The sequence below is a fragment of the Talpa europaea genome, assembly GCF_964194135.1.
Source record: "Talpa europaea genome assembly, chromosome: 1".
Taxonomy (NCBI): Eukaryota; Metazoa; Chordata; class Mammalia; order Eulipotyphla; family Talpidae; genus Talpa; species Talpa europaea.
The window spans coordinates 47085930-47098282 of NC_140073.1; the positions used below are offsets into that span (position 1 = coordinate 47085930).

The 12353-nt window shown below is 42.1% G+C and overlaps 1 protein-coding gene across 1 annotated transcript; it reads right to left on the bottom strand.

Annotated features, from left to right (window-relative positions):
* Positions 1-318: 318 nt before the first annotated feature.
* LOC311172647 (olfactory receptor 2AT4) lies at positions 319-1368 on the bottom strand (the record flags this gene model as incomplete). The annotated part of the gene is made up of 1 exon (XM_084236179.1): positions 319-1368. The coding sequence occupies one exon, from the start codon at positions 1366-1368 to the stop codon at positions 397-399; it is 972 nt and encodes a 323-aa protein (XP_084092305.1). The 3' UTR covers positions 319-396.
* Between the last annotated feature and the right edge of the window lie 10985 nt (positions 1369-12353).

The following is a 12353-nucleotide window of genomic DNA, read 5'->3' on the forward strand; positions in this document are numbered from 1 at the left end:
GATATTTTCCTTTCCCCTATAATATGTCTCCTATTTGGTTTCTTTTTTTTAACTTTACTTATAAAAGATATTTCTTACTTAATGCAGGTATTTCTTTAAAAAAAGCTTTTAGAGTTGCTAAGTAGTGAAATTCACATAGAACAACTGAAGATTTTCTATAAAGAGGAGCATGATTCTCTTGCACTGAGGGGAAAGCTCTGGACCAAAGTGTGAAAACCACTGTTGGAGCTGTCTGCTCAATTAAATTTTCTTTAATTATTCTATTTTCACCATTTATTTCACATCATATTTTTCACCATAAATTTACCATTCTATATTTACTTTTTCAAAAAAATCGTTGAGTTTGTACTTTGTGCTGGCCATTGTTATATGGTGTTCTGAAAGAATTAGTTGCATCTAAAGATCAAGGGCTCCTATCCCGGACTGGGTCTTGATACATGCGATTTTGGTGATGGCTGCCTTGACATCTTTGTTTCTCAGTGTGTAGATGAGAGGGTTGAGGATTGGCGTGAGAATAGAATATGCTACATTGCCCATGATGTGGAAGTCGAGGGGCAGGTCAGCCCTGTAAGCCACGTAGGCCACAGCAATGGATGAGTAGTAGGTGCCAACCACTAGGAGGTGGGAGCTGCAGGTGGAGAAGGCTTTTGAGCGTCCTTCTCGGGAGTTGATGCGAAGCACTGAGGCCAGGATGTGGGCATAGGAGAGAAGCACCAGGAGAAGGGGCAGGAAGGACACCACCATGGCAATGCAGAAGCCCATAAGGGTCTGGGGGGCTGTGTCAGAGCAGGAGGACTGAACGAGAGCCAAGTGGTCACAGAAGCAATGGTAGATGTAAGCAATGTTGTTATATGCCATCTGGGAGGTCTTTATCACTGCTGTGATGGGCAGGAGCAGGGCAATGAACCAGGCACTGGCCGCCAGTGCAGCGTTGTTCTGGGGGGTCATGTGGACAGGGTAGTGCAGCGGGCGGCAGATAGCCACATAGCGATCATAGGCCATGACCACCAGGATGAAGGCTTCAGAGCATGTGAAACTTTGGAAAAGGTACATCTGCAATAAGCAGGCAGGGAAGCTGAGGAAGTGGTCCCCAAGTAGGAATAGGGACAGCATCTTGGGGACAGTGGTTGTGGTAAAGAGGATGTCCAGGACAGAGAGGTTGATTAAAAAGAAGTACATGGGCTTATGGAGACTGGGTTCTGCCACCACAGCCACCAAGATCAGGGCATTCCCCATAAGGATGAGAACATAGAAGAGCAAGAAAATAAAAAACACAGGGAGGAAGAAGGATTCAGGGAGAGAAGGGATGCCCACCAGATAGAATACTGGGAAGCCATCCACCGTTCCATTACAGGTTGTAGTCTCCATAGTGAGACAGAGAAGGAGCTCTGCAGATGGGCAGCTGGAGCATCAGAACACTGGGAGTATCTGGAAACCATAGAAAGAAAAGATTCTGGAATAAGGATTTGTGTTTACTTGATAATTAATATAACCACTATTATTTACAACCAACTCTAGAGGGCTGAGGATGGGCTGTGGTATTCAACCCCTATGTGAACCCAAAGTCCTACCTTCTGTTGTCAATTATTAATTTATGTAAAACCTGCCAAATAGGAGTCACCACACTGTGTTTGCATGATACAGTGATGAAAAGCAGGGAAAGCTTCTATTTCCTTAAAGTTACATTTTACCAGAATAATCAGAAATTATGATTTTGAAAAATGCTTTTTTTAAAAAACTTATTTTATTTATACGAGAGCTGGGGTACAGGGCAGAGGCGCGAGAGGGTGAGAGGATTCACCAGAGACAGAGCGGGGAGCAGAACAGGCAGACTGACAAAATACACTGCTGAGGGGAGCAGCGGGAGAGGCAGGAGAGGTCTGTTGCACCATGTGGGTATCTCCCTGGCTGGCCGTAAATTGAAGCTGCACTGCAGAGGCTGTGGACAGCTTCACAGTACTGCGCTCAACCTGCTGCGCCACTGGGGAGGCCCAAAAAATGCTTTGGAAAGATTTCTGCTGGCCTTCATCTTAGGTTTCATGTTTGGTTTGGGATATCAGATCTCAAGTCAAGTTCTTAAGATTGTGTTTCTACTTTTGCACTCACTCAAAGTTCCACCATGTTGCTTTGGAAGGATTACTTTCTCCAACGTTCTCTCCAATTTGCTGCTGTTCACATACTTATTAAGCTTATTTTTCTCTTGTATACCTTGAGTAGTAGTATTTCTTGATGCCATTTAAGCTAGATAGCCAGACTTCTGCTCCTGTGTAGGATGGAAGAGGTCATGGTAGCCCCATACTTCCACTTCAACAAGTAAGAAACCTGGATAAATTATACATCACATTAAAAAAAAAATGAAGGAATATAAGTGTAACAAGGATGAGATTAATTGGAACTTCAGGGAAAAAAGTGAACTGAGAATCACCAGCATTTTTCTTCTTTGGAAATATTTTATTTTGGGCCCATCATGTGGCTTGGACTTGACCCAGGCAGAGAGACATAGATGAGAGGAAGATAAAATGGCAAGGCTTTTGGTAATCAAAAAGGACTTGCAAACAGATTGGAGATTTCAGGCACTCTAAATGCAGAACAAGTTTTCCCCATAGGACATCTTCTGAGTTTGGGGGTTATGCAAAGAAGGCTTGGGAGCTAAGGTGAAGAGTTTTAAAAGACAGAGTAAAATTTCCCATAATCCCAAAAATCTCTCTAAGCTTAAGAGATTTTTAAGCATACTCAAGTTTTTTGAAGTTGTGTGTGTGGAGGGGGAGGGTTTGCTAAAGACATCAGCTCAAAAATTCCAAAGAATAGAAACAAATTTCCTACCATTTTTCAGGGCTGAGGAGACAGAGATCAGCCAAACTATCAACCCAAGACTCGGGAGGGCCATTCCTTAAGAGCAAAGCAAAGTTAGACTACATCTTAATAAAACTGAGCACCAGACTTGGTCTAACTCAAGCCTAGACTGGACCAAGGCAATCATTCCCTTCTCCTACCTTCTACCAGAGGAAAGGGAGAGATGTGTCTGGTGAGAAATATTATCTAAATCCTATATGATTCTATTTAAATGGTGTCCAGCACATGATAAAAATATTAGAGCTGCAAAAGGGAGGGAAAATGTGACAACAACCAAGAGGAAAAAAAAGATATACAGATGATTCCAATAGGATTTCAGCACAAGCTACCACGTGCTATTTTACTTTGCTTTATTGTGCTTTGAAGATTGCTTTTATTTATTTTTTCTTTTTTGTAAATTGAAGGTTTGCAAAAACCTTCAACCTTCTGTTGCCTTCTTCTTATTGGTTTGTGGAAGGCTTCTTTATTTTTTCCAAATCTTGCAACCTTGTGTTGAGCAAGTGTACCAGTCCCTTTTTTCTAACAGCACATGCTTACTTTGTATCTGTCTATTGTAGTTAATAAAGGCATGTAGGTAATTTTTTTTAAAAGGATAATGCTATTGCACATGTAATAGTGTACAGTGTAAACACAACTTTTATATTTGCTGGGAAACAAAAAGAACTTTTATGAAATATTTTATAGCAATATTTACTTTATTGTAGTGACCTGGAAAGGAACTCATGCTATCTCTGAGGTGCACCTAGATAACTATACTTTATATGATGGAGAAAATGTTATAAAATGGATTAAAAATAGAGATTTTTCAATACAAAATTGGAATCTATTTTTCAAAGCATCAGATGAATATTTTAGAAATTAAATATCCAATGTTTGAAAATAAGAACTCATTGGGTAATTATAATAGCACACTGGGCACAGAATAAGACAGGATTGGAGACTTGGAAAATAGAGCAATAGAAAATATCTAAAGACCCAGAAAGAGATAGAGTTTTTACTATATGATTTAATTGATATTAAATTTGTTGACAGGCAAAGCTAATTGATGGTATTATAAATCAAAACAGTGGCTGCCTATGAAGGTAAAGACTGATAAAAGAAAAAATGGGCAAGAGGAGGATCGCTGCTACTCCCAGAGTTTGATCACCTGCCAGGGAGCTAACCCACATGGTGCAGCAGACCTCTTCTGTCTCGCCCGCTGCTCTCCTCAGCAGTGTATTACAGTAACTGCCTATTCTGCTTCCCACTCTGTCTCTGGTGAATCCTCTCACCACCACCCCCGCACCTCTGGCCTACACCCCAATTCTTCTATGTAAAAAAAAAAATTGGTCAAGAGTATACTTTCTGGAGTAATGGGAGTGTTCCCTATATTGAGTGGTATGATGATTACATGCACATTTATACTTATGGAAACCATGGAATTATACATTTAAAATCTGTGCATTATCTTCTGTGCAAATTTTACTTCAATTTAAAAAATACAACATGAAGAGATGATAAGCCAAGACCCAGACTGGGAATAGACACTTTTCATATATGTGTGTGTGTAATATGTATATCAGAGGATATATATCCAGCATGTAAAAAAACAACAGCAACAATAACAACAACAAACCAATAAGAAAAGTGTAAACAATCTAACAGGGAAAAAAAATGGGCAAAAGACTTGAATAGGCACATCACAAAAGAGAACATCCAACGAATCAATAAACATATAAAAATGTGCTCAATATTGTTCATCATCATAGGAATGTAAATTAAATTAAAACACAGTCTGATACCACTACATACTCACCAGAACAGCCAACAAGAAAAGGACTGCCGAGTTTGGTGAGATGGGAAGTAACGGGTACTTTTATACATGGCTTGTAAGTGTGTAAAATGATACAACTGCCTCACAAAGCCTTCTAAAACTTACGACAAGCAATTCCACACCTGAATATATAATCAAGAAAAAAGACCAACAGGAGACATGAATAAATATATTCACAGCCCAAGGCATATATCTAAGAAAACTGAAGACAGATGTCACACAAAAATTTGACATGAATGTTCATACCAACATTATTCATAAGAGTAAAAAAATAAAACAACCCAAATGTCCATTAACTGATAAACAGATAAGCAAAATATTATTTATCCATATAATGGAATATTATTCACCATAAAAAGGAATCGAGTACTGATATGCTACAATTGATGAACCTTGAAAACATTAGGTTAATATGAAAAGTCAAATATTAAAAAATCACACATTGCATAATTCCAATATGTAAAATGTCCAGAACAGGCAAATCTACAGAGATAGAAGGATTAGGGATTTCTAGAGATTGGAGGAGGCAGCAGGTGGGGCGGGGGTGGGGGGTTGTGGTGGGAGTGATAAGGAATGACTGCTCAATGGATATGGATATTTATTTAGGAGGTGATGAGAATATTTTGATTATATTTGAATACGTTAAATCATTGAAAGTATTTTGGAATTAGATACTCACATGTGAATGTACCATTGAATTGTTCACTTTGCAATGCTATGGAAGGACTATAGGTGCCTTGGTGGTGTGTGGTGCTATGGTAACATACACCTGAAGAGATAGGATCCTATATTTCTGGGTCATATACGACTTATAGGAAATTTTACTTCAATAAAAAAATGTCCATAGCAGTTTTATTTGTCATTCCTAAGTGGAAACAACCCAAGTGTTCATCAACAGTAGAATGGGCAAAATGTGGTATGTTCTTGCATACTGTAGAGCAATGAAAAAGAATGAACTGTTATATGCAGAGATGTATGAGGCTCACAGTCATAATTTTGAATGAGAGACCATATCCAAAAGATTATATACAGTATAATCCCATTTAGATGAACAATAAAAGTAGAAAAAAAGTAATCTATGATGATAGAGGTTATAGCAGTAGCTTCATTGTGTGTGTATGGGGGGAGTGTTGACTGGGGTGGGTGGTAGGGAACCGTCTGGATTGCTGGATATGTGCTGTATCTTTTGTGATCTATAGTTATATCTATATTTATACCTAACATTTGTGGACTTCATTCTATCTGAGCTGTACCTTAATTAAACAAAGACATGAACAAACCCAACTGAACATCCTAAATCTTGCTTCTGTGTGTGACTTTTTGTCATATTACAATGAAAGTAATGGCAGAGGATGTCTTTTGTGGGAGGAATCTAAGTGAAAGCAGAGGCAGCGTTTGGAGGGCATCCTTGTGTTTTATGATTCCCCCTCCCTCCTAGCTGCTGTGGCTGCTCAGCAGATGCTCCTGATGACTATGTCAGGTCCATTGGTCTGCAGGCTTCCTGAGCCCCAAGTAAGAAGGTTCTACAGTAAGGTGGGCCTTAGGAGTCTAGGAGTCATTGTTGCTAGAAATGAGCTCTCTTCTTGTGACAAGTGCCAATGGCTAACTCCCCTGGATCAGAGGTTGTTCTCCTCTTGTCAAGGAAGCAGAGATGTGTGCTTCTCTCTCCCCAAGGACCAGGAGGTCTTCAGCTGAGGGACAATAATGACTCCTTGGGGATGTCCCTTTGAATAAATGTTTCATGAGCAAGTCCATGGTCATGTTTTCATTATTGCCGTTTCCACCCTGATGACACTAAAATTACGCCATCCCTGGTTTTTTCAGAACTGTCCTATTTCTCTTAGAGTGAAATATCTCTCATGCTAGTGAATTGTAAAAATGCTAAACCTGGAAATGTCTAGCCAACTTCTTTCTTTATAGACAAAAAGGACAAGGACTTGCCCAAGATCACATGGGCCATCAGCCACAAGGCCAGGACTAGAACCCAGGCTTCTGACTCCCAGCCCAGGGCTCTTTCTTCTACATCGTATACCCTGGAGAATCTAGTAGCTTAAGTTTTCATATGGGGAAAAACTGGAGCAAATGTTTCCTTTTTTCTGCTCCATTTATTACATGGCTATTGCCAGCAATGACTTTCATTTGAGTTTATTCTTCAGTCTCCTAAGTGTGGTGGGTGATCTGGTTGTCTGTCAATGAGTGAAGGCTGGTTCTACCTATTTCTAAAAAACACCTGTCACAGACCACTGTGTTTGAAGGCTCTCTTGAAAGAAAATAAAGAGTTGGAGAGCTCAGCCCCCAGGCAGGAAAACAAGACGACTGCTCCTTAATTTGAAAGAGTTAACCCTCGGTGAACCAGACCCAACCTGCCCTAGTCAATCACCAGGTCATTCTTACGCCCACATTGATGCAGACTACATTTTCCTGCATGTTGTTATAACTCGGAGAGGTATATTTTTAATTGAATGTCACTGAGTCAAACTAAATTGGGGTATTAGGGGGCAGAAATTCAGAACCATCAAGTCCTGTTGTAGCCCTCCTCCTCCCCCCTCCTCTACTATTAAACAGTGGAAGAGATGGAAGGGTGTGTGAAATCTAAAAATAGATTTCAAAGGTCTATCAACAACTTTGGAGCAGAGGTGGATCTTGAACCTGATGGCCTGGCTCCCACCCAGTGTTGATGGGAATTTTTCATGAGAGAAGATGATTCCTTAGCCTTCCATTCAAAGCCTATTTTATGCAGCCTCCTTTCTCTGGTCAAATGGCAACCCGCAGCCTTGTTCTAAGTTCAAATATTCCCTCTTCCAGAGGCCTATTTTGGCCTGGCTAGCTCAGACCCTCTCTTCTGGACGCCACCATTCCCGTGCTTTCCTTTGTCATCACTCTGACCAATTGGGTTGTCTCCCTTGTGTTTGTGTCTCTGTGGTTCCACCAGCCCAGGTGCACTTGCAGGACATTAATGGGGCTTGGCTGTTTCTGTTTAGTATGCACCGCCACCCTCCCTCGGAACTCAGTGCTCCAGGGACAGGAGCCAGAGGCAGCTTTCCAAACTGGACTCATTTTGCTGCAGAATCATAAAACTGGAATGAAGAAGTCATTAGTGACTAAATAGTTTTATTCTGATCTCTTTATTGTCCATATGGGGGACTGAGACAGGGCACTCAGAAATGGGTGGTGATTTGCCCAAGGTCACACAGTAAGTGGGTAATGAACTAGAACTAGACCCTCAGCTGGGCTGGATTATCAACTCACCCTGAGTTCCACCTTCTTGAGGCCACAGTCAAGACCAACAAGTTGAGATATATGTGCTCAACCCCCTGAAGCACTTCCCTGCCCTAAACTTCTATTTTGGCAGAGTGGGCCTGTGCAACAGACAAGCAAAGTATGTGCATAGGGCCTCAGCTGGATGGGGGCACTGAAAAAATGGTTTTGGAAGAATTAATATTTGCTATTTTTAAAAAGCACTCATGCAGCATCATGGTACAAATCAGAAATTTTCTGAACTTCTCTACATTTATTTTGTGGTTTAGACTAAGTGGTTTTATTTTGAACGCACGTTACAGAAGTGTTTTCAATGCTTGAGGACTAAAGGAATCTTTTAGGGCCCATTTCCTTGGTTTGACTTACCTACTGGTAGGTACAGTGCAGGTGGAGGATGAAGCGGGACAGAAGAACCAGTCACCAGAATGTACAACTTTGACCTTGCCCTTCAAGTACATCATTTCCTCTTATCATTAAATTCTTCCAGGAAGACAAAACATGTCTTGAGCAAATGAGAAATTGGGGCCTCCCTGGTGGCGCAAGGGGTTAAGACATAACACTTTGAAGCTATCCACAGCCACTGTAGAATAAGTTCGATCCCCGGCCAGGGAGGTAACACACAGGGTGCAGCAGACCTCTCCTGTCTTACTCACTGCTCCCCCCACCAGTGTGTTTCAATCTGTCAGCTCTGTTCCCTACTCTGTCTCTGGTGAATCCTCTCACCGCCTCATCTCTGGCCTGTACCCCAGCTCTTGTATGCATAAATAAAAAAAAATCTTCAAAAAAAAACAAAACCAAAAAACACAATTCTGAACGTCCTTGTCCAAGTCTGGAGCCAACCTGCAGGAAAGAACTGAGTCCCCCCTGGCAACCCAGGGTCCTGGCCCCTGGCCCAGCTCTATCACTCGCTGTGATTTTGGGTCTCACTTTGCCATTTGTAAAATAAAGCCTTTGAAAGAGATGATCATGTTCAGCTCCATAAGCATTTTTGGGCCTCTCTTCTGTATTTGGGCCAGTGAGGGGTCAGGGATAGAAGTCCCGTGGCCCAAGTCCCTAAGGGGGGAGGCAAGTTCTCACCTATTAAATGCCTACTTCATGCTTGGTTCTTTACAGTCATTATGTCATATTTCCACTACCCTGCTCCCATAGACTAGGAGTAGGAGACATGTGAATTATAGAGTTAGCTTTATTAACCGGAGTTAGAAAGACCTGGATTTCTGTCCTGGTTCCACCACCTCCTACTTTCCCTCATCTGTGACTCACAGTGTTGACAGATGCCACATTAAATATTCTCATTTCTTTTACTGCCATCTGCCTTGACTGCCTGTGAGAAACCCTCTGATAAGATCATCAGATTCTCTTTAGTGACTGCACATCCCTGCATGGCCTGCCAGGGTATCCGGCCCAGGGTCACACAGACCGTGCGTGCACAGCCAGGACCTGATGCCCCCTCGTCAGGTGTGTGTTCCTGGGATCTCCGAGGCTCTACTCACCCTCACCTCCCTGAGTCTGTCTTTTCACCCCGGCCTTTGCCTGTGTCTCAGGTCTCCAAGCCCGGCCCAGTTCACCTGCTCCATCCACCCCGGTGTCTTCTGTGGAGTCACCACATTGGGCACTGAGGAAAGTCAGGTGGGGGCTGAGCTGCAGCTCATTAAACCCTGGAACCAGGGCCCGCTGGGGCTGCTCCTTCAAGTAGGCCCCCTATGGGACACCACACCTACCCACTGGGAACAGCTTCCTAGGGTGCAGAGAAGATACTGGCCCTGGGTATTGCTGATAATGAAACAGCTTCATTATCAGCCCTCATGGGGCCAGGACTTTATCACAATGGGGCAGTTTTATTCTTGTTTCCCCACCTGGACTTACAACAGCCAAGAAAGGCGGGCACATCGTTCCTGCTATTTGAGCTTTGGGGAAACTGAAATCTAGAGAAATGGAGTGACTTGCCCAAGATCACAGGGCTTGGGATTCGAACCCAAGGCTCTGATTCAGGTTCAGCTGAGAGCTGAGTTCTTTCCAATTAGGTCACCCGACATAGTCCTTAACCCCATGGAGACTTCATTTTCTTATCTGTAAAGAGGGTATAACGACACTGTCTCATAGGCCACAGGGACAGTTTAGGTGCTAAGTCCAGTGTCTACCTCATGTGAACATTCAAGAAGTGAGAGCTATTATTTTCATAAACCCAAATAGTAATACCCTATTGTGTAATTGTGCTGTACTTCTGCTACTGTGCAGTGAGGAACTTGCGGGCATTTTGCAGCGAGAACATGAGGGGAGCTGTCTGCCCCAAGCCCAGGCAGGGTCAACCCCCACAGACCCTTTGGACCTCAGGCTTTCTGAGTCTCTTCTTTGACTCAATAGCTCTCTATTTCTGACCCTGTCACTCTCTCGCTCAAATGTATAACATTCAAACAATTAAAATATTTCACAAGTAGGGCCTCTCTAGTGGCACAAGGGGCTAAGCACCACACTATGAAGCAATTCTCAGCCTCTGCAGCAAAGTTGGATCCCCAGCTGGCCAGGGAGCAACCCACATGGCGCAGCCGACCTCTCCTATTTGGCCCGCTGCTCTCCTCAGCAGTGTATTTCAGTCAGTCTGCCTGTTCTGTTCCCCACTTTGTCTCTGGTGAATCCTCTCACCCCCCAACACCTCTGGCCTGTACCCCAGTTCTTGTATGCATAAATAAATAAATCTTAAAAAAATAGAAGAAATAAAATATTTCATAAGTAGTAATGACCCTTATTGTAAAATGTCTTCATCCACACAGAAATTTTATTGAGTAAATATTAGATGGTTTCTTCACATTAGCTCTTCACCTGTTTCTACTTCCCTTCCCAGAGGTATCACTATCACTGACTTGGTATTTTCCTTTCAAACTTTTTCTAAGCCTCTGTGTGTGTGTGTATCTATGTGCCTGTGTGTGCAGTTTTATTTGTCTTATAATACATATTGAATTGTTTTGTATGTATTATATCTCTTATATTCTAACTCCACGAATCTTGTGATCTCCCAATGTCTGATCAACTTCATTCTTTTTATCCAATATTGATGTTCTATATTTTTATGGATATGACATAGTTTCTCTAACATTTTCCCTGTTGATGAATATTTAAATTGTATCCATGTATTGTTATTATGAACAATATTAAAATTACTTCCTTTTAACATGTATTTTTGGGGCACATATACCCAAATGTGTCTCTAACATACATAGATCCTTAGAAGTAGAACTTTGGGACTGAAGAGCAAGTACATTTTAAAATGAAATAAGGTGTGCCTGTGCAGGGACCATTTCAGCTTCTGACCTTGAGGCTTTGAGACCACAAGCCACATACACACTAAGAAGCTCCTATTACACTAGTGGCTGATGCTGCCCGGAACCAGGGACAACCAAGCATGAATGATTCATTTCCATCCATAGAAAAAGCTTCCATAACAGATCTCTAGTGACCGCAGATTTACAACTGCAGGATGCAAGATTCCTAGGCCATTGGCAGCTGAGTACAAAATTTCATAGGGCCTCCCTGGTGGCGCAGCGGTTGAGCGCTGGGTTGCGAAGCTTCCCGCAGCCTCTGCAGCGCCGGTTCGATCCCCGGCTGCTCCCCGGCCACCAGAGGAGGGTCCCACATGGCGCACAGACCTCTCCTGCGCCCGCTGCTCCCCTCAGCAGTGTACTTTGGTCCTCCTGGCTGCTCTGCTCCCCGCTCTGGCTCTGGTGAATTCTCTCACCCTCCCGTGCTTCTGACTGTACCCAGTGCATGTATAAACAAAACAAACAAACAAATAAATAAATAAATAAACATGCCTCTATAAAATTAAAAACAAAAACAAAAACAAAAAAAACTTCATAGACACAAAAGAAAAGGAAAAAAAAAAGGTACAACAGAGGGAGGCTACAGGCCTTCCTGATCTAATGATCTTCATGACTGAAGATGGTTTGTATAACAGACAAGAACTATATGTGTTGTCTCCTCTTCTGATCTACCCCTCAGAATGAAGAAAGGAGTTTTGGTTTGGCATCAATTTGTGTATGTGGGTCTTTGCTTCGGTGCCATAAAAGTAAGTGCTAAAAGTGTTTCAGGGAGAGAAGCTCTAATGACTCTTAAGTGTAAGGCAAAGAATCCTGCAGAATCACCAGACTATTGAATGGATGCTTTATTGTGTTTTCAGTTTCTCAGACACTACAGAGCTTCTTAATAAACAGAGCCAACTTTTGGCAGCATGAGAATGACTAAAGGCTTTTTGGGATGTTATGAATGAAGTTAATTAAAAGACTTGGGTACTTGGGCCAGAAGAACCCACATGGAGGCAACAGTTGGTAGAATTGCAGTAAACAGGAGAAAACAAACAAAACCCCCAGACTTAGCAACCTTTTAGGTTTCTAATTTTGTTATGTTTTGCTAGAGAAAATGAACTTAAAAAGGA